This window comes from Mirounga angustirostris, unplaced genomic scaffold (genome assembly GCF_029215605.1).
Source record: "Mirounga angustirostris isolate CCGP_5_RB_7025 unplaced genomic scaffold, mMirAng1.0.hap1 SCAF_4, whole genome shotgun sequence".
Taxonomy (NCBI): domain Eukaryota; kingdom Metazoa; phylum Chordata; class Mammalia; order Carnivora; family Phocidae; genus Mirounga; species Mirounga angustirostris.
In genome coordinates, this window is record NW_026991712.1 from 183,116,527 (window position 1) to 183,144,497 (window position 27,971).

Below are 27,971 nucleotides of genomic sequence, written 5' to 3' on the forward strand. Positions count from 1 at the left end.
CCCTCTCTCGCTGTCACTCTCTCTCAAATAAAATCTTAAAAAAAAATAAAAAATAAAATAAATAAAAAATAAAATAAAACCATTGCTTGGATTGTCCAAGTTCCAGAATGTATACAAATTAAATTTACTCCTTGTAGAGTTAATTTACTGAAGCAAATGTAAAAAAGGTGGTTTACATAACTCCCAAATATTCTTGATTGGATGTGTACATGTTGTTTACTGGTGGTCATCCATTCTAAATAGTGGTGACCTGGTGACTTCTAAGAGTACCGATGATAAAGGATGCCTGCAGGCCCCCTCTTCAAATCATTGTTTAGGATGGTCTCTGAGGCAGTTTTTCCCTAAGGGTGTTACGTGGTTAGGTGTTATTTGGCAAAAGAGGTCTGTCATACGTAAGTTTGGGAAATGCTGTCAACGCTGCAGGACTTCTCAGAACCCTTAGCAGACTGTGTTGAAGAATTGCTGGGGGTGAGGGGTGGGGAGGTATAATCCACATTCATCCAGCTAAAGACCATGGACTCTTCCATGACACTACTGTACCATAGAACAGTTTGGGAAATGCGATCGCCTCCATATTGTAGAAAAAGAAAAATGTGATTTAGTGCAAAAAGAATAGGTTAAAATGACCTAAAATACTGCCTCTTTGAGATCACTAGTCTCAACCCTTTTGTGTATTTCTCTAGATTTTTTCTCTTGTAAAAATTTAAGTAGTCAGAGTTTTAAACAAAATTGAGTTCACTTTTATACAAGTTGTTTTGTAACTTCCTCAGTGTCATTAATTAAACATTTGTCCCGGGCATGGTGGGTATATCCATTAGAAAGATGTATGTAGTAGGATCTATTTAACAATCCTGTAGGGTTCCAGACTGTTTGGTCTCAGGAACCCCTGTGCTCTAAAAAATTATTGAAGACCTCAAAGAGTTTATGTGGGTTTTATCGATGAATATTTACTCTTAGAAATTAAACTGAGAACCTATTAAAATATTTATTAACTTATTTAAAATAGCAGTAATAAACCCATTAAGTGATAACATTATTTACTATATTAAAATTGAAATATAGTTGGGCAACATATTTTTAACGAAACACACTGTATTTTCCAAAACAAAAAACAATTTAGTGAGAAGACTGGCATTGTTTTACATTTTTGCTAATCTCTGTAATGTGGATTTAAGAGAAGTCCGCCAGATTCTGTATTCAACCCCTTGCTATCTGTTGTTTGGTTGAAGTCAGTGAAGAAAATTTAGCCTAGCACAGATATGTAGCTGGAGAAGGGAGGACTTTGTGGACCTCCTGAAGGGGTCTTGGGGACCCCAGGAGTCCTCAGACCAACCACATTCTGATAACAGTGGTTGATGTCAAAATACAGTTGAAGGATATGTCACCTGTAATTTGCTTCTAAATAATAGATGAAGTAGAAAGCAAAGCTTACAAAGGATTTGCTTTAAAAAAAGAGAGAAATTAGAGTTAATTGAACTGATTCCTGTAATCTTGTGTCTTTCTTATTTACATTGTCATTTGCTTTCTTGAGTGTTCTAGAAGACAGTGCGGCCCTGGGGCCCAGGCGTGGACTAGCCTGGAATGTGCAGATGGACAGCACATCTTGCTGCCACCCAGTGAGGGGCCTTTACAGGTCGGCAGTCAATACCCTGTATGTGAGGAATCTAGATCTCGTGTGACTGTGGTTGATTACTTTGGTTTTCTTTTTAGTTTTACTGTAGGACAAATTTTTAATGAGGGAAAAGGCAAGAATAGGTGAAAAAATAGATGTTAAAATCAGATTTATTTGGACTTTTTCTTTGGGAGCATACACTTTATTAGTATTTCTAGAATGAGATCTAGAAAAAAATCAAGCTTTTTTTTTTTTAAAGTTCAATACTTAAAAGAAAAAATTACCATCTTTTTTTTCCTTATAAGATGGCCCTTTTGAGACCTTTAAATGGCTGATTTCATTGTAAAAGTGCTTTTTATAACTACCCCAATAAAGGAAGTCTCTGGTGCTATTTGCTTTCTTTTCCTAAAAAATCTTTTGTAGTTTTCTCAGAATCTGGAATAAGTTATACATAAGTACTTGTCCTGTTTATCTTGGTGGGGAATGGTTGGTTGGTTGTTTTGGCAGGATCCTTGGTTAACCGATGACCTAGTTCTTGGTTGGACTATATTCCATAAATCTAATTTCCTCTTGAAAGGTCAAATCTAATCCTTTTCTCTCTTTTATGATAAAGTCCTTTAATTTTTTAGTTTAGTTTTTTTTTTTTTTAAAGATTTATGTATTTGACAGAGACACAGCGAGAGAGGGAACACAAGCAGGGGGAGTGGGAGAGGGAGAAGCAGGCCTCCCGCGGGGCAGGGAGCCCGATGCGGGGCTCGATCCCAGGACCCTGGGATCATGACCTGAGCTGAAGGCAGATGCTTAACGACTGAGCCACCCAGGCGCCCCTTTTTATTGTTTTAAAGATTTTATATTTAAATAATCTCCAGACCCAACATGGGACTCAAACTCACAACTCTAAGATCAAGAGTCGTGTACTCTTACAACTGAGGCAGCCAGGTGCCCCAGCGCCAGTCCTTTACTTTTAAAACCTGACAATTTGTGGGGCGCCTGGGTGGCTCAGCCCTTAAGCGTCTGCCTCCGGCTCAGGTTGTGATCTCAGGGTCCTGGGATCCAGCCCCGCATCGGGCTCCCTGCTCACAGGAAGCCTGCTTCTCCCTCTCCCACTCCCCCCTGCTTGTGTTCCCTCTCTCACTGTCTCTTTCTGTGTCAAATAAATAAATAAAATCTTTAAAAAATAAAAAAATAAAACCTGACAATTTGTTTTCCTACTTAAGGAATCTCTGGTTACTTGTCTATTACTGCATTAGAACTTCAAGTACTTTTTTAAACCTGGCCTAAAAACCTACTAATCTATCTAAAAAATCAGTTTCTGAATTATATGGCCAGAATTCTAGAAATGGAGAGGATTTTAGAATCAGTTTAGCTCAATCAGCCCATTTTATCAAAGAATAAACAAGTGAAGTTGTTATTGTTGTCAGTATGATATTTTGTAGCTCATACTATGAAAAGCAGGAATATGTAGAGCCCCATCTAGAGTCTTTAACCCATTTTTTTCTGTAATAAAGAATATTCAGGAAGCATAAATTTGAGTGGCTAGTTAGGAATATTTCATGTGCAGTTGAGTCAGGAATGATTATGAAATTGGAGTGGAGTCTGGAGAAAGTACACTGTATTAAAGTCACATCATTTTTAATCCTGTAGCACTTGTTTGTGCAAACATCTGAGATGTTTGCACACTATGCCCAAATCACAGTGTCAGAGTTGACAGTGATTCTCGGCATGTGATTTTTCTCTACAATGAGGACTGGCATCTGTTAGCCAGTGTCTGCTGGGATTCATCTAATCAGGGAGCTCCTTTCATTTTGGGGAGCGGCAGCCTTCATTGCCAGATTTAAATTTTTTTTAAAGATTTTATTTATTTATTTGAGAGAAAGAGTGAGCGAGTGTGAGAGAGAGCACGAGTAGGGGGAGAGGGAGAAGCAGGCTCCCTACTGAGCAGAGAGCCCCATGTGGGGCTCCATCCCAGGACTCTGGGGATCATGACCTGAGCCGAAGCCAGATGCTTTAACTGACTGAGCCACCCAGGTGCCCCTGTCAGATTTAAATTAATGAACCTTTTTTTTTTTTAAAGAGCAGTTTTAGGTTCAGAGCAAAATTGAGTGGAAAGTACATAGAGTTTTCATATACCCTGTTCCCCACACATGTACAGCTTCCCCCACTTTTGACACCCCGCACCATAGTGTTACATGTATTACAATCGAAGAACCTACATTGACACATCATTATCACCCAGTCCAGAGTGTATGTTAAGGTTCGCTCCTGGTGGTGGTTGTACATCCTGTGGGTTTTGACAAATGTATTCACCACTGTAGGATCATATAGAATAGTGCCAACTGCCCTAAAAATCCTCTGTGCTCCACCTGTTCGTTCCCTTCTCCACCCAACCCCTCAGCCACTGATCTTTTTACTGTCTCCATAGTTTTCCATTTTCTAGAATGTCATAGAGTTGGAATCATACAGTAGGTAGCCTTTTCAGCTTGGCTTCTTTTGCTTACTAACACACTTAAAGTTCCTCCGTGTCTTTTCGTGGAGGATAGCCTTTTTTTTTTTTAAAGATTTTATTTATTTATTTAAGAGAGAGAATGAGAGAGAGAGCATGAGAGGGGGGAGGGTCAGAGGGAGAAGCAGACTCCCCACTGAGCAGGGAGCCCAATGTGGGACTCGATCCCCGGACTCCAGGATCATGACCTGAGCTGAAGGCAACTGCTTAACCAACTGAGCCACCCGGGCGCCCCCCCTCCTTTTTTTTTTTTATTTTTAAAGATTTTATTTATTTATTTGAGAGAGAGAGAGAGAATGAGAGACAGAGAGCATGAGAGGGAGGAGGGTCAGAGGGAGAAGCAGACTCCCTGCCGAGCAGGGAGCCCGACGCGGGACTCGATCCCGGGACTCCAGGATCATGACCTGAGCTGAAGGCAGTCGCTTAACCAACTGAGCCACCCAGGCGCCCCCCCCCCCTTTTTTTAAGTGCTGAATAATCCTTGTCTGGATGGAATACAGTTTATCCAAGCACCTACTCTAAAGGACAGCTTGGTTGCTCCCAAGTTTTGGCAATTATGAAAAAGGTTGCTGTCAACATCCATGTGCAGGTTTTTGTGTGGACATAAGTTTTCTACTCGTTTGGGTAAATACCAAGGGGTGTGATTGCTGGATCATATGTTAAGAGTATGATTAGTTTTGTAAGAAACTTGCCAAACTGTCTTTCAAAGTGGCTCCCAGCAGCAGTGAATGAGAGTTCCTTATGCTCCATATCCTCCTCAGCATTTGGTGTTATCAGTGTTTTGGATTTTGGCCATTCGAATAGGTGTGTAGTGGTATCGTTGTTTTAACTTGCAATTCCCTAATGACATATGATGTTGAACATGTTTTTATTTTTTTTATTTTTTATTTTTTTATTTTTTTAAGATTTTATTTATTTATCTGAGACAGAGAGAATGAGAGAGACAGAGAGCACATGAGAGGGGGGAGGGTCAGAGGGAGAAGCAGGCTCCCTGCTGAGCAGGGAGCCCGATGCGGGACTCGATCCCAGGACTCCAGGATCATGACCTGAGCCGAAGGCAGTCGCTTAACCAACTGAGCCACCCAGGTGCCCTGAACATGTTTTTATATGCTTACTTTCCATCTGTATATCTTTGATGAGGTGTCTGTTCAGGTTTTTTGCCCATTTAAAAAACCATATTGTTTGTTTTCTTATTGTTGAGTTTGTGTGTTTGTTTTCTTATTGTTTGTATATTTTGGATAACAGTCATTTATCAAATGTATCTTTTGCCAATATTTTCTCCTAGTTTGTGGCTTGTCTTCTCATTCTCCTGACGTTCCTTTTTACAGAGCAGAGGTTTTTCAATTTTAATGTCCAATATATCAATTCTTTCTTTAATGGACTGTGTCATGACAGTGCCCAAGGTCATCTGCGTTTTCTCCTACATTATCTTCCAGGGGTTTTATAGTTTTGCATTTCACGTTTAGGTCTCCTGCATCCATTTGGATTTAATTTTTGTGACGGGTGTAAGGTCCAGTTGTTCTGGCACCATTTGTTGAAAAGATTTTGTTCCATTGTATTGCCTTTGATCCCTTGTCAAAGATCAGTTGACTGTATGTGGATCTACTTCTAGGCTCCATTCTGTTCTGTTGATCTGTTTATTCCTTCACCAATACCACACTGTGTTGATTACTGTAGCTTTGTATAAAGCCTTTTTTTTAAATTATTCTTTTTTTTTTTTTAAGATTTTATTTATTTATTTGACAGAGACAGAGATAGCGAGAGCAGGAACACAAGCAGCGGGAGTGGGAGAGGGAGAAGCAGGCTTCCCCCCAAGGAGGGAGCCCGATGTGGGACTCGATCCCAGGGCCCTGGGATCATGACCTGAGCCGAAGGCAGACGCTTAATGACTGAGCCACCCAGGCGCCCTTGTATAAATCTTTGTTCTTCTTCAATATTCAGTTGGCTATTCGGGGTCTTTTGCCTCCCTTTATAAAATTTAGAATCAGTTTATTGATACCCACAATATAACTTGCTGGGATTTTGATTGGAATTACATTGAATCTATAGATTAAGTTGGAAAGAATTGCCATCTTGACTATATGGAGTGTTCTTCATGAACATGGAATATCTCTCCATTTATTTGGTTGTTTTTTGATATCTTTGATTAGATTTTTCCTCATCTAGATCTTAGGCATAAATATGTTAGATTTTTACCCAAGCATTTAATTTTTTGGGTGCTAATGTAAATGGTAATGTGTTTTAAATTCTGTTCTGTTTGTTCACTGCTAGTATGTAGGAAAGTGATTGATTTTTGCATATTAACCTTCTATCCTGCAGTCTTGTTATAATCACTTATTATTTCCAGGAGTTTTTGTTGTTGTTGTTGTTAATTCTTTCACATTTTCTTTTTTATTTTAAGATTTTATTTATTTATTTAATTGACAGAGAGAGACAGCATGAGAAGGAACACAAGCAGGGGAAGTGGGAGAGGGAGAAGCAGGCTTCCTGGTGAGCAGGGAGCCCGATGTGGGGCTCGATCCCAGCACCCTGGGATCATGACCTGAGCTGAAGGCAGTCACTTAACCACCTGAGCCACCCAGGCGCCCCTCTTTCACATTTTCTATATAGATGATCATGTATCATCTGAGAACAGAGGATGGTTTTATTTCTTCCATCCCCGTCTGCAGACCTTTTATTTCCTTTTCTAGTCTCATTTCATTAGCTAGGATTTCCAGGACAGTGTTGAAAAGCAGTAGTCATAAGGCATTTTTTTGTCTTATTCCTCATTTTAGCAGGAGAGCTTCAAGTTTCTCACCATTAAGTATGATGTTAACTATAGGTATTTTGTAGATGCTCTTTACCAAGCTGAGGAAATTCCTTTCTTTTTTTTTTTTTTATTTTAATTTTTTATTTTATTTTTAAGTAAGCTCTATGCCCAACGTGGAGCTTGAACTTATGACCCTGAGATCAGGAGTTGCATGCTCTACTGAATCCAGTGAGCCAGTCAGGCACCCCAGGAAATTCCTTTCTATTCCTAGCTTGCTGATAGTTTTTTTGTTTTGTTTTTTGTTTTTTTTGTTTTCTCCCAAGGAGTGTTGGATTTTGTCAAATGCTTTTTCTCCATCTTTTTTTTTTTTAAGATTTATTTATTTGAGGGACACCTGGGTGGCTCAGTCAGTTAAACATCTGCCTTTGTCTTAAGTCACGATCCCAGGGTCCTAGGATCAAGTCCTGCATTGGGCTCCTTTCTCAGCAGGGAGCCTGCTTCTCACTCTTTCTGCTGCTTCCCCTGCTTGTGCTCTCTCTCTGACAAATAAATATTTTTTTAAAAAAAGATTTATTAGGGAGAGAGTGTGAGCACAGTGGGGGAGGGGCAGAGGGAGAGAATCTCAAGCAGACTCCCTGCTGAGCTCAGAGCTCAGAGCCCATTGCCCCATCACCTCATCACCCCATCGCTCCATCGCCCCATTGTGGGGCTTGATCTCACGACCCTGAGATCAGGACCCTGAGATCATGACCTGAGCCGAAACCAAGAGTTGGTTGCCCAACCAACTGCACCACCCAGGTACCCTGCTTTTTCTCCATCTTTTGATGTGATCATGTAGTTTTTCATCTTTTACCTATTGATGTGATGGGTTACATTAATTGATTTTTGTATGTTGAAACAGCCTTACATACTTAGGATAAATCTGACTTGGTCATGCTGTATAATTCTTTTTATACCTTGTTGGTACAGATTTGCTAATGTTTTGTTGAGGATTTTTCCATGAGATATATTGGTGTGATAAGATATTCATATAAAATCTTTGCTTAGTTTTGGTATTAGGGTAATGCTGGCCTCATAGAATTAGGAAGTTTTCCCTCTGCTTCTGTCTTCTGGAAGGGATTATGGAGTACTGATATAATTTTTTTCTTAAACGTTTGGTAGAATTTATTAGTGAACCCATATGGGCCTAGTGCTTTCTATTTTGGAAGGTTATTCATTATTGATTCAGTTTCTTTAGTAGATTGTTTCATTTCTGATATTAGTAATTCGTGTTTTCTCTCTCTCTTTTGTTATCTTGGTTAGAAGCTTATCAGTCTTTTTGAAGAGCCAACTTTGGTTTTGTTGTTTGTTTTGTTTTGTTTTGTTTTTTTGGTCTCTGTTCATTTCCTGTGTTCAATTTCCTTGATTTCTGCTCTTTTATTATTTCTTTTCTTTTGCTTACTTTGGATTTAATTTGCTCTTCTTTTCTAGTTTCCTAAGATAGAAGCTTAGAGTATTGATTTTAGATCTTCTTTTCTAATATATGCATTCCATGCTATTAATTTCCCTCAAAGTACTGCTTTAGCTGCACTCCACATGTTTTGATGAGTTGTATTTTCACTTTCATTAGTTCAGAATATTTTCAGATTTCTCTTGAGATTTCTTCTCTGATCTCTATGTTATTTAGAAGTTTAATGTTTAATCTCCAAGTATTTGGGGCTTTCCCAGCTATCTTTATGTTATTGATTCTTATTTAATTACATTATGGTCTGGGAGTAAATGATGTATGATTTTTATTCTTTTAAATCTGTTAAGGTGTGTTTTATGGCCCTGAATGTGGTGGTGTATCTTGGTGAATGTTCCATGTAAGCTTAAAAAGAATGTGTAATCTGCTGTTGTTGGATTAAGTAGTCTATAGATGTTCATTATACCCAGTTTATTGGTGCTTTTCAGTTCAACTGTGTCCTTACTGATTTTCCCAGGACCCTGGGATCATGACCTGAGCCGAAGGCAGACACTTAACTGACTGAGCCACCGAGGCACCCCCTGACAATCTGTCTTTTAATTGGTGGATTTATACCTTTGATGCTTACAGTGATTATTGATTTAGTTGGTTTAATATCTATTGTCTTAATTACTGTTTTCTTTTTGTTGCCTTGTTCTTTGTTCCTTTTTATGTCTTCCATTATCAAGTACGTTGTTGCTGTTGTTATTTTGAAAAACTATATTTGTTAGATCAATTAAGAGTAACAAAAATAAAAGTTTTTATTTTACCTTATTCATACTCCATTGCCCTTCCTTTATGTACATCTGAGGTTCTGTTTGTTTGTTTGTTTTTTTAAGATTTTATTTATTTATTTGACAGAGAGAGAGACAGTGAGAGAGGGAACACAAGCAGGGGGAGTGGGAGAGGGAAAAGCAGGCTTCCCGCTGAGCCGGGAGCCCAATGCAGGGCTCCATCCCAAGACCCTGGGATCATGACCTGAGCCGAAGGCAGACGCTTAACGACTGAGCCACCCAGGTGCCCCCTGTTTTGTTTTGTTTTTTAAGGCTTATTTATTTGAGAGAGAGTATACGTGCATGTGCGCAAGCGGGGAGAGGGGCAAAAGGAGAGAGAGAATCTTAAGCAGGCTCCGTGCTGAGCAAGGAGCCCAATGTGGGCTCAGTCTCACATCTCAGAGGTCACAACCTGAGCCAAAACCAAGAGTCGGATGCTTTACCCACTGAGCCATCCAGGCGCCCCCTGTTTTATTTTTATATTTATCCCAGTTGGTGTTCTCTGAGCTTCTGTGGTTTGGTGTCTTTGGGGAAGATTCTGTCATTGCTTCAAATATTGCTTCCATTCCATTCCTTCTTCTCCTTCAGGTATTCCCATTACGTACATGTTAGACCTTCTGTAGTTGTCCTGCAGTTCTTGGATATTCTGTTCTTTTGTTTGTTTGATTGTTCAGTCTTTTTTCTGTTTGCTTTTCAGTTTGGGAACTTTCTGTTGTCATATCCTCAAGCTCAAAGAACGTTTCTTTGACTGTGTCCAGTCCAGTCGGAATGAGACCTTCAAAGGGCATTCTTCATTTCTGTGACACTGGTTTTGATCTCTAGCATTTCTCTTTTATTCTTGTGTAGAATTTTCATCTCTCTCCTTACATTATCCATCTGTTCTTGCATGTTGTCTGCTTTTTCCATTAAAGCTCTTAGCACATTACTCCGAGTTTTAAAAACTCCTGGTCTCACAATTCCAACACTCTGCCATATGTGAGTGCTTCTGATGCTTGTTCAGTCTCTTCAAACTGTGTTGTTGTATCTTAAGTCTTGTAATTTTTTGTTGAAGAGTGGACATGATGTGCTGGGTGAAAGGAACTGCCGGGAAGAGGCCTTCAGTGAGGTAGTGGTGAGGGGTGTGTGGGGGTGCTTCCTAGTGCTGTGAGTAAGTCAGTCTTTGAGTAACCTGTGCCCTGGGACTGTGAACAACACGAGCACCTCTCAGTCATCCCTCTCCCCACCAAGGTGGGACAGGATGGCTGGGTGGGCTGGAGGTGGGTATTTCCTTTCCTCCAGGTGGGTTAGGCTCTGATCAAGTAGTTCCTCCCAAGGGCAGGCCCTATAAAGAAGAACAGAATGGTCTGGTATATTTCATAATGCTTTTTCTCCTTTCCCTTGCTGGAAGCACTAAGGGATTTTCTCTGATAGTCCCTGTGAGGATCTTGTAGGGCTCCTGGAGATAAAACTCACAAAAGTGTGGGGGTCTCCCGAAGACTGGGCCCTCCTGGAGTTTTTAGCTTTCAGACTTGTCCACACCGAGCCTCCAGCTGTTCATCAATTATAGTTCAGGATCTCTTACCCGGGCACTGGTAAGAGAGGGTTCTGCTGAGGGTTTTGCTCAGATGAATTGTTAGTTCTCGCTCTGTATTCCTGCCCCTACAGTTTAGGGGGGCAGTGGTCTGCCCTTTGACCTCACTTCTCTGATGACATAAGAAGAGTTGTTGATATTGCAGTTTGTTCAACTTTTTACTTGTTGTTAGGACAAAGTGGTGACTTCTTTTTTTTTTTTTTTTTAAAGATTTTATTTATTTATTTGACAGAGAGAGACACAGCGAGAGAGGGAACACAAGCAGTGGGGAGTAGGAGAGGGAGAAGCAGGCTTCCCGCTAGCAGGGAGCCCGATGTGAGGCTCGATCCCAGGACCCTGGGATCACGACCCAAGCTGAAGGCAGACACTTAACGACTGAGCCACCCAGGTGCCCCCAAAGTGGTGACTTCTAAACTCCTTACATGCTGGACCAGAAACCACAAGTTCTCAATATAACTTTTTTTTAAAGATTTTATTTATTTATTTGAGATGGAGGGAGAGAGAGAGAATACCAGCGGGGGAAGGGGGAGAAGGAAAGGGAGAAGCAGACTCCCCGCTGAGCAGGGAGCCTGATGTGGGGCTCGATCTCAGGATCCTGGGATCACAGCCCAAGCCAGAGGCAGACCCTTCACCGACTGAGCCACCCAGGCGCCCCATCAATATAACATTTTAAAGCGTACAGTTCAGTGGCATTTAGTATATTCACAATGTTGTGTAACCACCACCTCTGTCTAATTCCAAAATCCAAAACATTTTCATCACCTCAAGTCACTTCATCTCTCCTTCTCCCCTGTGTCCTTGGTAACCACTAATCTGCTTTCTGTCTCTGGATTTAATTGTTCTGGATAGTTCATGTAAATAGAATTATACAATATGTCTGACTTCTGTCACTTAGCATAACATTTTTGAGGCTTATTCACAATGGAGTGTGTGTTAGTACTCCATTCCTTCTTAATGGCTGAATAATATTCCACTGCATTTTGTTTATCCATTCATCTGCCGATGGACATTCTGGCTTGTTTCTACCCGTTAGCTGTTGTGAATAGTGCCGCTGTGAATATTAGTGTATGCGTATTTGTTTGAGTACCAGGGACAGTTTTTGGGGTATCTACTGAGGAGTAGAATTATTGGGTCCTATGGTAATTCTTTGATTGAGGAACCAGAGAACATGCCTGAACTATTTTGCATTCCTACCTGCAGAGGGCGTTACTACCTCCTCCATCCCGACACCTCAGCTTTTTACGTCTCAAAGTAAAGCATCCTCTATTTCTTCAACTGTTCTTCATATCACTTATGACTTTATTAACAAAATCTCTGCCAGCCTGCCTCGTTCCTTTCTCCTTGAGTGCTCCATGCTGTAGATACCACCTTTCAGATGGGGCAGAGGGTTTAATAGAGCTCTGCATACAGGAGCAGAGTTGGAACGCTGTGGGGCTAGCACCCCCTGTCTGTGCTTTTCAGCCACTTTGTCACACCAACTTTATTTAACCAAGTCCTTCCACCATGTTGGTGTTGAACCATGCTTCTCATCTTCTAACTCGATGCTTTGTTTTAATGCAGGTCTTTACATTTCATCTTGCTGTGTGTGACCCACCACCCCATTCTGTCAAGTGAGTTTTGATCCTGACTCCACATTCCATCTGTTTGTTCTCAAATTTGATGTGAAGGCTGGAGACAGCCAACCAAGTATGAACTTTGAAAGGGTATGAGACACTGTCCTAGGTTTCCCCAGGTTCATTATTCAGTGACCTTTTGGGGTGTCATTAAACCCATTGAAGTCCACCCATCTTTATTTCCATCCAGTTTCCGTTTTGCCATCTTGTTCTTAGTCACAAGAAAATGAAAGTCTTCGTCAGATGCCTCGTCACAGTTCAGTACACCTTTTCTGGAGTTTCATTTGAGTTGTGGTAAGCATCGTTTTTATTGAGGTGCTTGGCACTTCATAAATTGTAGCTGAAGTTCTTCTTCCAGCATCCCTGTCACTTTCCTAGTAACCGAAATGTGTAGATCACTTGTACTTGTGAGTAATGTTACCAGCTCTTCGTGATTTCTTTTCCTTCTCTAAAGGCACAAAAACCAATCTAGAATTTTGTTCATGATCAGTGTCAGACTCACTGAAATACAGTTTTGAACTGTCCATCTTCCCATTTTGAACATTCGGGTATTATGTGTTTTGCAAATTCCTTAAAGTTTAGTGTAGTGTAGCGATTCTGTCTGTATGTTTTCTCCGTGTCCTGCAACTTAAACCCCCCCCACCCCGAAACTTAGGAGAAGTGTGTCCTTTTCTTCTTAGTCTGTATGTCTTCCCTAGTCTTGGACTGGACTTCTCTCATCGTTACAGCGATTCTGCTCTTTCTACTATAAACGTGCTTCTTGAGAGACGAGGTGGCAAAATAAGATTGAGCGGTTCTATTTTCTGTGTTTATCATAAAAATGTTACATTGATTTTTAAGTAATGTAAGAACTCTGTGTAAAAGCATTTATCTGGTTGTGGGTAGTATTGTAAGAATGTAAGCAATGAGCAAAAAATAGGGGAGCAATGGACAGAATCTTCATTTTTCTGACCAGCTGTCCTGGATTTATTAGGCAATTCTAGTCAACTTATGACAGTATTTTGGGTAACAGCTGTTAAGGACTCTGCATTGATAATGAATGTCAGCAGGTCTTGAATGCTAGGTGGCCTTTTCTGAACTATATATGATAAAGTTTTCCATTGTATATGAAGGTCAGGAGACTAAAAAAAACATGCAGAACTTGGAAATTACCACCAGACTATTATGTTACGATTCGGGACAGCGCCCTGTCCTATTTGAATTTGAGACAAATGTGGTGATGATAAAGAAGAAAGGAAAGGGCATTCTTGGCCTGTATTTTCTGATAACATTGCAGAAGAGGAAATTTAAGGAAATCATGGCCTGCACTTTGTTGTGTCGCTAGATTTCTGATTGACTTGCATTGTAAGGGTTAATTGATAAATGGATGAATATGAACCAACTACTTGAAATGTTCTGATCGTGTTTTGGCAGTGAATTTGTTACTGTCATGTTATATATTTAATTCTGTAGAAAACTGCATAAAAATATATGTACTCTGAATCCTTTCCATGCTCATAAGCTAGGAACTGAGAGGCGTGAAAGGGCTCTGTTCCAAAAATATTTTCTTCCAGCAGCTTGCAGCTTGCCTCCACTTCTTACCTTAGTTTCTACTTTTATATTAAATCATTGCAGTTCTTTGCAAAATGCAAGTGTGGGGACCTTAAGTCATTGTCATTGATCAGCGCCCAACTCAAGTTCATTTCTCAGGCCAACTGGCCAGTCTTAGCAGGACTGTGAGGAAGTGGAAAGTTGCTGCAGGTAAGTTTTGATTCGGTGCAAATGAGGAGGTCAGGAAAATCTGGAAGCACATACTGATGGGGGAAGGGGCAGGTGTACATGTTGGAAACTGGCCTGCCAGGGGAAGCTCTGGGAACCTGTTAGTAGCGCGTGTAGAAAGGCAGTGGATTGGGGCGCCTGAGTGGCTCAGTCGTTAAGCGTCTGCCTTTGGCTCAGGTCATGATCCCAGGGTCCTGGGATCGAGCCCCGCATTGGGCTCCCTGCTTGGCGGGAAGCCTGCTTCTCCCTCTCCCACTCCCCCTGCTTGTGTTCCCTTTCTCACTGTCTCTCTCTGTCAAATAAATAAATAAAATCTTTAAAAAAAAAGAAAAAAAAAAAAGGCAGTGGATTGACACCGAAGAGAAAGTTCACACTTTTGCATCGCTTTGCCTGTGAGAAATGCTCTACGTTACATTTCTGAGAATTAATAGTCATGCGTGAGATGATTTTGCTTAAGTGGGGGGGGGGGGGCTCTTGTGCTAAAATAAGCAAGGAGCCAGTGGCCATAGTTGGTACCAGCTATGAGTAAGTGTCCTAGAAAAGCTAAGCCAAAGACAGGTCCCTACCAAAATAGCCTGGAAGTGGGGGAGTTTTGGGTGGGGAGGACAAAGGGCAAGAAAGCATTTAAGAGAGCAAAAGTGAAAATGGCTCAGTTTCTCTGACAAGGAAACTCTCCAAATGTCTCTATTCATGAGCCTTCTGTGATACGTTTGTTCTTTGTTGGGGAGTGCGTCAGAACCAACTGGAGAATGTTCCATTCCAAACCTGCCCAGCACCAGGTCAGCCTGCCTGACTCAGACTCCAGGGGGGCGGGGGCGCGGCCCAGGAGGTGTAGTTGATGGGAGGCATCTAGGGGATTCTGCCTCACACCAGGCTAAGGAGCACTGCTGTGGCTGATGAACTGAGGCATATTCTTTGCTCTCTGGTTTGGTCTCCCCTCCTCTGTTAGGATACTAATTTTAATGGAGTGTCTTCAGTTTCGCACCTCCCCTACTTGCTGCAGAGATAAACATCTGAAGGAGGAAGACATGTTCTCCAACTCCATCTCTTCCTCCCTTTTCACTCCTTGTAAAACATAGCTCTGAAATGCATGCATGAACAGCCACCACCTGAGGGAACAGAGCTTAAGAAAAAACTCAGGACCCTCTGGACCCAACCCAACGCCCACCCGTGTTGGTCAGAGAAGATCCCCAAGTCCCCTGGGTATGCAGACCAGCAAACAGTGCCCTTTCAGGCACCCATCTTTACACGTCCTTCTGGGGTATTGTGGGATTCAGGCCGAGTGCTTGCTCTGTTGCCAGGGCTCCTGTAGCTGAGGGCAGGGCTGTGGGCTTCAGGGCATTAATACCAGCACCTGCGAGGGATCCTGTGACTCCGGAAGCACGTCCACCAGGACCCTTCCAGATGTGACCGCCTCATCCTGAGGGAGACCCCTTACTCCGTAAACGTTTAAGAATTATCCTCCCTGTGCTCATTGCCCATCACCTTTGGAACTTCTGGAAGAGTTGTGTAAGAGTTTTTGCCTTTGGAAATCCTACTGAGCTGGACACAAGGTTCCTATACTACTGTGGCTGCCACATGACATTTGTGACATTAAAGAGAGGCTCTCAGTTAATACGTGAGATAGTTGCTCAGGAGATGAAGAATGGAACACGGACATTAAATTCCTATTAGCCTTGCTGGTTATGTTTTGGGTTGGTGCCTGGCCTTTTAATTTTATGTGGTAAATCTTAATATTGAGTAAAACAAAATTTGATTAGGAAAGTAATTGATTTCTGCACTTCATGCTAGTGAAATGTTTTCATTTGATTACTAGAAAAGTTTGTATGATCCTGAGTTACTTTGGAAAATTAAGTGTAACTTCTTATGAAAATCTGGGTGGTAGAAAAATGAGATAATAAGGCCCTGAGGTGTGGCCTCTTTAAATGTAAACATCAAAACATTTATTAAAGACTTCTTTAAAATATACACATTTTCCTGATAACAGTGAATAAAATATACCAACTGCTCTTGATTGGCTTAGGATAGGTTGTTACTTTGTGCTCTGGATGGGTGCATACACAGAGCAGGGCTTCACAGACCCCTCTGTAGAATATACCCGGAACTTATTTAAAGAAAGAAACCCTTATATTGTCTGTCTGTCCATCTCTCTGTATATCCATCCACCCACCCATCTATCTGACTTCTGTTCCAGTCTTTCTCATAACAGTGAAGTGAGAATGCTGAGTTACGGAACCTGTTGAATAGTGTAACAAAGATGTCCATCTATAAAACTAATTAGGGGAACAAAAAGGAAGCAACCCTCTTGGGAGTTGGTTTTTTAAAATTTGTATTCTCAATAAAAGCATAATGTTTTTGTGTTTATCCTTTACTTCTTACCATTATTCAAAGCATACACTGTCATTTCAGCTTCAGATGAACTTCTTTGTTGCTTTCAGCCCTTCTGTGTCACTAGCCGATGCGTCCTCTGGAAATGCAGCACCAGAGTCACTGATGCCTTGCTTGTATCCCCTCCCTGGTCTCCTTCCCCAGGGTAGCACTTGGGGGAGTCTCCTGGGAACTGTTAAGATATTGTTGCTGAAGAGAATACAAGTAAAACTTGAGAAAGGCAGGCATAAAAGAAACATAGTGTTACAATTTGATTTTGAAGCTGCTAGATTTCTTAGGGTCATTAATAGAGATTTCACTATGTTTTAGAATAGTGATTCTTAACTGGACTGGTTTCAGCAGGAGTCTGAAGCCCCTAAAACCTCCTGCCTAGTGTTTTTTTTGTTTGCATTTTTTCCTTCGGAGGGGTTTTTGTGGCTTTCTATAGGTTCTCTTTTTTTTTTTTTTTAAAGATTTTATTTATTTGACAGACAGCGAGAGCAGGAACACAAGCAGGGGGAGTGGGAGAGGGAGAAGCAGGCTTCCTGCCGAGCAGGGAACCCGATGTGGGACTCGATCCCGGGACCCTGAGATCATGACCTGAGCTGAAGGCAGACGCTTAATGACTGAACCACCCAGGCGCCCCTTTCTATAGGGTCTTAAAAGAGTCCATAACGTGAAGATGTTATGACCTTTGCTTTAGGGGGTCATGCTACTTCCATAACAGTTCTCCAGTTATTTGAGTTTGGGGATGCTATATTTAAGCCAGACTTAATATCAGAAACATTCATTCCACTTGACTTTTTTTTTTTTTTAGATTTTATTTATTTATTTGACAGAGAGAGAGCACAGTCAGGGGGAGTTGCAGGCAGAGGCAGAGGGAGAAGCAGGTTTCCCGCTGAGCAAGGGGAGCCTGACGTGGGACTCAATCCCAGGACCCCGGGATCGTGACCTGACCCGAAGGCAGACGCTTAACCAACTGAGCCACCCAGGCTCCCTCCACTTGACTTTTTTTTATCCTAATTTTTAAAATCACAGTTGAGATCATCACACTCTGATTTCTCAAAAATAGCATTGTGACTGTTGCTGTCTCTTGCCTAATCGTGTAGCTACATCTCTTTTAGAAAATTAGTCTTAATGGTAAACAAAATTGAGCATACAGAGTGCCTAGAATGTAGCCAATGATCAGTGAGTACATGCTGTATTTGATGTTGAATATACAAAACTGGGGTATTACTTAAGCCAGTAGAATTTTTTTTTTTTTAAGATTTTATTTAATCTCTATACTTAACATGGGACTCGAATTTACAACCCCGAGATCAAGAGTCACATGCTCCACTGACCCAGCCAGCCAGGCACCCCTCAGGCCAGTAGAATTTTCAGGTCAACACAGAACTGAATTGAAATGTATTATTGAAATACTATTTTTTAAAAGATTTTATTTACTTATTTGAGAGAGAGTAAGCATGCATGAGAGAGGGTGAACGGGGTGGCGGCGGGGGGAGGGCAGAGGGAGAAGCAGACTCCCCGCTGAGCAGGGCTCATCCCAGGACCCATGAGATCATGACCTGAGCTGAAAGCAGACGCTTAACCAACTGAGCCACCCAGGCGCCCCATATTATTGAAATACTCTTTAAAATGACAATCTCTCTTTTTTTTAAAAAAGATTTTATTTATTTATTTGACAGAGAGAGACACAACGGGAGAGGGAACACAAGCAGGGGAAGTGGGAGAGGGAGAAGCAGGCTCCCTGCAGAGCAGGGAGCCTGATGCGGGACTCGATCCCAGGACTCTGGGATCATGACCTGAGCTGAAGGCAGTCGCTTAACCAACTGAGCCACCCAGGCGCCCCATATTATTGAAATACTCTTTAAAATGACAATCTCAGTAAAGCTGTTTGAAAAAAAAATCCTCAATATAATATTAGCAGAGCAAACCCAACGATGTCTAAAAAGAATTATACAACATGACCAAATAGGCTTTATTCCAAGTACACAAGGCTATTTCAATATTCAAAAAATCAATAATCTACCATATCAACAGGTTAAAGAAGAAAAATCACCGATCGTGTTGATCAAAGCAGAAATAGCGTTTGACAAAATCTAATACCCATTCATGACAAAAATTCTCAGCAAGTTAAGAGTAGAGGGGAACTCTCAACCTGATAAAGAATAGTTACAGAAAAACCTAATTAGTAGACATACTTATTGGTGAAAAAAGTCGGGAACGTTGTAGAAACCACGAAAGCATTATTGTTTAAAATTTTTTCTTTCATGGCAGTAGACTTTATGATGAAATATGTCAGAGAGATATATTGGGTTAAATCATTTGCTATAGCAAAACATCCAGATAAATATGAATCCTGACTGGGTATTTGATGGTATTAAGTAATTGTGAATTATTTAGATGATAATGCCCTTATGGTTTTAAAAAGAGTTACTGTCTTTTAGAGATGTGTGTTGAAGATGAGGGGTGAAGTGTATGAAGTTTGGGATTTGTTTCAAAATATTTGAAATTGGTGGTGGGAATGGGGGTGTAGAAATCAAACAAGATTGGCCCTTTGTTGCTCACTGTAGTGGTTGAGTCATTCATTATTCTATTCTGTCTACTTTTATATCTTACCTAATATAAAAAGATAAAATTCTTCAATGTAAAACTTGTTTGGTCACACCCATTAGGGTGGCTACTATCAAAACCCAGAAAAGAACGACTATTGGCGAGAATGTGGAGAAACCGGAGCCCTCGTGCACTGGTGGTGGGAACGTAAAATGGTGCAGCCACTGTGGAAGACAGTATGGCGGTTCCTCAAAACATTAAAAATAGAATTACTTGGATCCAGCAAGTCCACTTCTGGGTATATACCCAAAAGAGTTGAAAGCAGGATCTCGAGAAGATATTTGTACACCCATATTCATGACAGCATTATGCACAAGAGCTGAAAGGTGCAGCAACCCAAGTGTCCACTGATGGATGAGGATAAACAAAGTGTAGTATATCCACACAATGGAATAGTATTAAGCTTAACGAGGAGGGAAATTCTGACACAGTATATAACATGAATGAGCCTTGAGGACATTATGCTAAGTGAAATAAACCAGTCATAAAACAAATACCCACTTATTGGGGATAGTGTAGTCAAATTCATAGAGACAAAGTAGAATGGTCACCAGGGGCTGGGGGAAAGGGGGATGGAGAATTGGTGTTTAATGGGGACAGTTTCAGTTTTGCGGGATGAAAAGAGTTCTGGAGATGGAAGGTGGTGATGGCTGCACAGCAATGTGAATGTTCCTAGAACCATTGAACAGTACACCTAGAATGGGTAAGGTGGTTAGTTTTATGTTGTTTTTGACTCCACAATTAAAAAAAAGACTTGGGGCACCTGGATGGCTCAGGCGTTAAGCGTCTGCCTTCGGCTCAGGTCATGATCCCAGGGTCCTGGGATTCAAACCCCACGTCGGGCTCCCTGCTCCACGGGAGGCCTGCTTCTCCCTCTCCCACTCCCCCTGCTTGTGTTCCCTCTCTCGCTGTCTCTCTCTCTGTCAAATAAATATATAAAATCTTTAAAAATAAATAAAAATGAACTTGTAATACATATAAATTATAAAGATGGCTATTTTGAAGTCTACAAATGATTTTAATGTGGAAAACTTTGGTTTTCCTTAAGGAAGTGGGTATGTCAGTGGTTCTCAAGGGATCTGGGGAGGGTGTTTGCCCCCTGGGCACATTGGCAACGTCTGGAGACATTTTGTTTGTCACAACTGGGGACGGTGCTCCTGGCATCTGGTGGCTGGAGGCCAGCAAAGCAGCTAAACATCTTGCAGAGCACAGGACGGCTCCACCACAGAGAATGATCTGGCGCAGGATGGTTGAGAGCCCCTGAGCTACATGATAGAGGTTTTCCCAACACTTTAGTATTAAATTTATTTGGGATTGTGATGAAGCCCTTAACCTATGCTTACAGATTTTGTCTAGAGGGTCTTTGGAAGTGTTCCATTTTAGAAAAAAAGAGTAATTTTAAAAAACGTATTTTACGAAGTCAGGGGAAAGTGATGCTGTTTCGTTACTAGGAACGGTGTCCCCTGAAAGGGGGAGCTACTGTTTGTAAATTTCATGCAGTGTCACTTTGGTTAATTAAAAAGTTTCCTCTTTTACTTAAAAAAAAAAAAAAGCCACTTTTTTGGTTTGCTTTTTGTTTTACACTTAATATTACTGTGTATAATACTACTTAATTCCTTTCTTTCCTGAATAAAAGGAATAAAGTGAGGCCCCTGCAGGGTTTGAGACTGTAGGGATTTCCTGTAGCTCTCGGCTGTACTTCAGACGATGATGATAGGGAGGTCATCACGGGAATGCCTCCTGAGTCTCCTTAGCTCTGCCCTCGCAGTTATTTCTGAAACCTAGCTCTTGCTTATACTTAATTTATCCACAAATATTTGTTGAGCACCTGTGTGCCAGGCACAGAGTGGGCTCTTCACTGATGTTATTTATAATCCGCCAAACAAGGTTGTGGAAGGTGGTCCCATTCCTGACTTACAGTGCAGAAATAAGTAAGGGGTGGTTAAAGAATCCACACCTAGTTACAGAGTGAGTCAGAAACAAAATTCACTTACTTACTACATTCTGTCCGATCCCAAAGTTCCTGCCTTTTCTACCAGACTGCACTGTCTAAAACTTTTAACAGCATCTTGCTGTCTAAAGAATCAAGAGAGCTCATTGGTGGAGGGGGGTGCTCCCCGTCAGTTGTAAGTCAGGCCCCTCTCCAGCTGCACCTCATTATACTCCTACTAGAGCCGTACATTCAGCAGTCTTGCTGGGCCCAGAATGTGCCACAGACCTGATACACGTTTTTATTCTGTTTAAAATACTCCCTCACACCCAGGAAGCCTCAGTTATCCCTTCAGAGATGTCCTTGGGAGATCTCCGCTTGTACTTTGATGGACCCTAGAGCTGATCTCGGATTTCCAGCCCTTCTTCCAGACATGGTAGCATGGCACTTCTCCCCCCTGGTGGGTTTGGGTGGGGCCGTGTGACTAGTTCTGGCTGAATGAGTGAGGAGCCATGTGTGGCTTGGGGTGGAAGGTGTCGCTCCCATGACCCCTTTCCCTCTGGCACAGGGCAGGGCCACATTTGAGATGGTGGCTCCTAGGTCATGTCGGTCTCTGCTGGCTGATGAAGTTCCCAACACTGGGTGAGTCCCCTTCTGTAGTTTTCTTACCACACTGTGTAGCCCTTTAATTATAGCCACGCCATTTTGGAATATTGTAGATGGCTGTTGCTGTTTGTGTCCTCAGCGAGCCTGTGATTTGATTCCCCAAAGCCCCGCACCTTGCAGCGTGCTCATGTGTGTTAGATACTCAGGAAGGATCTCTTGGGACAAAATCAAAGTCAGTGGGATGTGAAGCTGAAAGGACCTTTGACATTAAGCTGGCTTGAATGACCAGGGACGGTCTGATTTAAATAAGAATGTATTGGACTGAGGACTGTCCCAAAGAGAGTCTGTGAGAATGTGTGCCTTTTTACATTTTGATTTTGGGACTTTTACTTATTCTAAATGTTTCTTTGAGGTGAAAAAGAATCAGCTGGAGATTTTATACTTAAAGAGTTAGGACACTTTTCTGTGCAGATCGTCTTGAGCCGAGGGCCCCGGTGACTCAGGTTACATTCTGCTCGTTCCCTGAGGCAAGGGCTGGAGTGGTTCATCCAAGCCGATCAATGGTACCTCTCGCCACCTAGTGGCAGCATCCCTTAATTGCAGATTCTTTGGATGGCCTGAGATGAAAAGCTGATTCTGCAAACAAGACGTAACACCGTCTAGGATTCGCTGTGAAATGCTGGCGGTCTCTTAAGACATCGAGCTGTTATTATTTATTATGTCATTCTTGGCCCAGTGTGACCAGCCTGGGTTTCTGGGAATGAGAAGGGGCACACATTAAGTTCTCTTTCGAAAACAGTGCGTGTCTCTTTATAGGAGAAGGAAGAAGTCAGAGGGAAACTGCTTGGTGCTGGGTTGATGTCAAGGCCACAGAGGTGGCTCCAGAACCACGTCTCTGGGGGTGGGTGACTTGTGTGGCCTGGATGGGGACCAGCCTCTCCTCAACCCACAGAGTTGGGATGTACTAGGGAGGCCTAAGTAATATATTTGAGGTTAACCCTGAGATTGACTGTTGGCATTCTTTTCCTCTTGATTTCTAAATTGATGGCAATTTCTAATGATTAAAATCTATCACAGGGCGCCTGTGGGGCTCAGTTGGTTAAGTGTCTGATTCTTCCTGATTTTGGCTCAGGTTGTGATCTCAGGGTTGTGAGATCGAGCCCTGTGTCCGCCCAGCGGGGAGTCTGCTTGGGATTCTCCCTCTCCCTCTGCCCCTCCCTCCACTCATGCTCTCAAGTAAATAAAAAAATCTTTAAAAAAAATAAAATCTCCCACAACCACAAAACCAGCCGTGTCCTAAAATCATAGGCATGTCCCCAGATGGAACTTACATGTACGGAAGGTCTGATTGCCAGTCTTGGCTATTCCATGATTTCAATTAAAAATTGAATTGGCTTTTTAATGACCTGGAATGTGGTGAATGTAGAACATGGGTGACATGTTCCTTTATTTGTGGTTTTTTGGGGGAAAGATTACAGAAATATCATTCACTTGTTTCTATAAATATTTGATAAGGCCAATTGAATGTGATGAAATATTAAAAATACCATTTATTAAATATTTAAAAGTTCAGTCCTTGGACCTGGCCGAATCTCTTCATTCTACTGCCAGCTGAAAGGAGCAATTTATAAATTCTGAATTACAAAATTAGGAACTGGGAATATAGCTATACAATTATTTTTGCTTTGAACCATTAGCCATTTTCAGCTATGGGCCTTTCTTTCTTCTTCCTTTCTTTTCTTTTTTTTTTCTTTAAGATTTTATCTTTAAGTAATCTCCACACCCAGCATGGGGCTCGAACTCCCAACCCTGAGATCAAGAGTCACATGCTCCACCGACTGAGCCAGCCGGGCGCCCCACTGCGGGTCTTCCCGTGAGAATAGCAGAGGGGCACACACCGTGCTCCTACCCACCACAGGCTTCCTGCGGTGTGCTCTGCCTGGCATTTCCACATTCCTAGGGCGCTGAACAGTCATTTGGCTTACGTGTCAGGACGTTTATGGACTTGCACACTGGAATAATCTTCAGCTTTATTTGCCACGCTTATAACTTTATTAATGAAACCTTTAATATGGAACCAAATTGGAACCAAATATTGCTATTAATGGTGCATTGTTAATAGTAAGTCGAACTCACATTTTCTGTGTTTTAAAATGAGATTAGTGGGGCGCCTAGGTGGCTCAGTCGTTAAGCGTCTGCCTTCGGCTCAGGTCATGATCCCAGGGTCCTGGGATCGAGTCCCGCATCGGGCTCCCTGCTCAGCGGGGAGTCTGCTTCTCCCTCTCCCACTCCCCTCCACTTGTGTTCCCTCTCTCGCTGTGTCTCTCTCTGCAAATAAATAAAATCTTTTTAAAAAATTTTTTTAAAATGAGATTAGTGACAAAAAACAGAGGGCTTTGCACTACTTCCTTTCAGGTGGCCTGTTTCTCAGTATTGTCTCTGTAACTGCAGGCAGTGTTCCAGCCTCTGTCCTAGATGGTTTAACGAGCTGTCTGGGGAGGATGGGAGTCTCGGCAACTGGGTAAAACACTCAGCCTGACTGCAAAGTGAGCTTATTTCCTGTGTTCGGTGGGACCTTCTCAGACCAGTGGCCGCAGCAGACTGTGGGGCCCCTGCAAGTTACTCCCCCAGGTAACGCGCCTCTGTCCTGGGGAGTATTTCTGGAGAAGGGCAGGTGGGGCACAACCATCTGAATTTTCTTCACCAAATCTCTTGTCCGGCTGTAGCTTTTGTGTGTGTGTGTGGGGGGGGGTGGTATTGGGGGGGAGATTTCCCAAAGGCCCTTTGAATTTTTGGTCTTTATAATCGGGGTTTGGTTTCCCATCATATCTCCCTATAATCTAACCACAGCTTACCTTTCCAGGCAGATCCCACGGTATTTTGATGTATTCTGTGCCTCCAGATTCTCTAGTCTCCTTTACTTGTAAGGAACATCCACCTGCCAGAAACAAACAAACAACAAAAAGCACCTTCCCAGTGTCTAAAAGACCAAATCATACCTGTTTTTCAGTTCTCAGCACCAAAATTATCTTCTCTGTGGGAGAATTTACAAACCAGAGCACTGACTTTAATTGTACTATAATGAGATTCCTTATGCACTCGTCCATCTAGCCAGTAGTTCCTGAGGAATGGCACAGTGCTAGGTGCTGGGAATTACCAGAGAACAAGAGGTCTCCCTCTCCTGGAATCTGTGTTTTTGTTCACGTTTGAATGGAAGAGAAGTCACAGCGACACCTAATGGCATTTACTGAGCGCCAGACTCTGTCCTAAGCTTTTTACTGAACAACCCATCAGCTGGGTACCATTGCCATCCTCAGTTATGGGTGGGGAAACTGAGGCCCATGGAGGAAGCCGTGTAGCCTGCCCCGAGGCCCCCGGCTCACACCGCTGCCCTCTCCCTGACGGTGTGGCGACGAGCAGCCGAAGAAAAGGAAAAGCGGACGTAGGGACCAGAGTAGAAGGTGCTGTAGCTGGAGGAGGGAACGTTTGAACGGAGACCTGAGTGAGGTGATGAGTCCCCTGAGACCCTGTTGGGTTGGAAGAGGTCAGAGCTGTTTTAATTACGCTAAGACGTCGCTTGCCTTTTTCCTCCTTGTCTCTCACGGGCCTGCTGGAGCTCTCTGGGGGCCGCGTGACATGTGACAGAGCGGCCCACAGGCTGCGGGAGAAGCAGGACTCCGCTGACTGTAGAAAGACTTGCACACATGTAACACGTCGCCACTCTTCTTCGTAAACTCTGTTTTATTCTTTTTTTTTTTTTTAAGATTTTTATTTATTTATTCATGAGAGACAGAGAGAGAGAGGCAGAGGGAGAAGCAGGCTCCCAAGGAGCAGGGAGCCCGATGTGGGACTCGATCCCAGGACCCTGGGATCATGACCTGAGCCGAAGGCAGTCGCTTAACCATCTGAGCCACCCAGGCGCCCCGTAAACTCTGTTTTAAAAAGTATAGTTACTTCCACGAAAATGTTATGTTAACATGTAATAGGCTTATTGTTTTTAAAAATGAATTGATAAATAATAAAATATTTCTTGATTTTGATTCCCAGTGCAATAAATGCTGATTAGGTCACCAGTTAACAGATAGATCCCACATGAACAAAAGCCACGTAGGGTCCTCAGGAACACGTGTCCGTGGGCTCTGAGAGCAGAGGTGGAGAAGCGTCCGTCCGGCTGCCGTGCAGGGGGGCAAGGACGAGGTTGGTTACCTGGATTTTGTAAACAGTCCAGGTGAGCAGCACGGACGATGAGAAATGGCTCCGTCTGGATTGATTTGTGTGTGTGGATTTTTTTTTTTTTTTAATTGTGGTAACGCACACGCGAAGCCTCCCATCGGAAGTGCACGCTGTGTTAAGTACATGCGTTCACTGTGCTGTGTGGTTGATCCCGGAACTGTGTTCCTGTCACAAAACTGAAACTCTGTACCCACGAACCAACAACTCCCATGGGTCTGGATTTACTTTGAAAGCGAAGCCGACGGGCTTTGCTCTTGGTCTAGAAGAGGCACGTGTAAATGTCTGGTAAACGCGCCATCAGTCAGGGAGACGGTAGCTGCTTTCCCGCCTCCGTGCTGGGGTAGAATGGCACACGGGAGCCGCAGAGCACGGGCCCGTGAAGCCCAGTCTCCTGGCGGCTCGTGCTGGTCATCACGTGACAGCAGACACAGCGTGGTGGTTGCTAATATCCCATCGTGGCTGAATACTGAACCTTAGCTTTAGCTCCTTCTGGAGATGGACGTACGGGAAAGAATCGGGTCGTTCATTCAACAAATAGGCACCATCTGCTTGGAAGTAGAGCTTCTTCATACCATTCCTTCTACTTCGATCGGCCCAGCTGGGGCCGGCGCTCGGCGGTGAATACACACGCCGAGGTTGTAGTGTGAGCGCTCGTAAGGTGAAGGTAAAAAGGAATGAGAAGGTTTGGGCCGCCCAGACCGTGCTGGGGGAGATGGGGACTCAGAGAGGGCCCTGGCTCTGAGCGGGAGGAGGTCTCACACGGGCCAAGCCCCAGGCAAAACAAATGGAGAGGAATGAAACTTGATTTCACCGCCAGGATGGCAGTTCTTACCTTAGGAACAAAAGCATCCGTGCCAGTGCCGAACCAAGAAGGACACAGGTCGCTTCTCCAGTGATCTGCCCCAGCCTTGGGGGTTGTGTGCATGTCCCTGGTGTGCAGGTGACACTGAGATTAAGAGGCCGGTTTTATGTGCTAAAGGTCACGTAGCCAGTAATAGGAGGGAGCTGGAATCTGACCTTAACACGGCCTCACCCTCAAAGTGGGTTATTTGTAAACACTGTTTTCAGTCAAGGTTTTCAGAAATTTGCATTTAGTTTTATTTATACTCTGTAATTTTTTTTTTTTTTTAAGATTTTATTTATTTATTTGACCCAGAGAGAGACAGCAAGAGAGGGAACACAAGCAGGGGGAGTGGGAGAGGGAGAAGCAGGCTTCCCACATAGCAGGGAGCCCGATGCGGGGCTCGATCCCAGGACCCCGGGACCATGACCTGAGCCGAAGGCAGACACTTCCGACTGAGCCACCCAGGTGCCCCTGTACTCTGTAATTTTATATTCATAAGTTTTCTTTTATATTTTTATTTGTAATGCTAGTTTTAAATAGGTAATACTGTATTATTATTGCCATAAAGAAGTGATAGTATATTTTTCTTTGTAACTTTTCTGTGATAGCTTAAAAACAGATAATTTGTCTATAGCCATCAGTCATTTAATTTCTAGAGCAGTTTATTTCTTAATTCCGGTTGCTTCATAGACTCAGTTTCTATATTACTTACTCTGGAATTCAGAATTTCATCCCATTAGGGTCTTGATGCCAAAGTTTTCAACAAAAAATACAAGTGTTGGGGTGTCTGGGTGGCTCAGTTGGTTAAGCATCTGCCTCAGCTCAGGTCACTACTGGGATCGAGCCCCACGGTCGGGCTCCCTGCTCAGTAGGAATTTTGCTTCTCCTTCTCCCTCTGCCCCCCTCCCCTGCTCGTGCACGCTCTCTCTCTCTCACTCTCTCTCAAATAAATAAAATCTTAAAAAAAATTACAAGTGTTGCCTTCCAGACTAATGAGTGTTTTATTATTTTAGTAATAGATGTGTGTCTTTAAAAGCAGTGGAGTTTAATAATTCTGACCTGGTCTGTTCCCTTTCTTCTTTTTCTCTTTTTAAACACAGTTAACAAGCACAAACCATGGCTCGAGCCCACCTATCATGGCATAATCACAGAAAACGATAATGCAGTGCTTCTCGACCCTCCTCTGATTGCCCTGGATAAAGACGCACCTCTGCGATTCGCAGGTATGAACGCGGCTTTTATCTTACTGTTGATAAATGGCGGACTGGATGCGAAGCATTTCACATATCCCGTTTAGATTATTTCTGAGCCTTT

General features: G+C 42.7%; 1 protein-coding gene across 5 annotated transcripts in view; it reads left to right on the top strand.

Annotated features, from left to right (window-relative positions):
- The window catches only part of CLSTN1 (calsyntenin 1), a 77,454-nt gene that overhangs the window by 12,171 nt on the left and 37,312 nt on the right, over nt 1–27,971 (top strand). For all 5 annotated transcript variants that reach the window (XM_064589959.1, XM_045898753.3, XM_045898751.3 and 2 more), the window contains exon 2: nt 27,758–27,880. In XM_064589959.1, the coding sequence (XP_064446029.1) occupies nt 27,758–27,880 (123 nt within the window). The remainder of the gene's footprint in view (nt 1–27,757; nt 27,881–27,971) is intronic.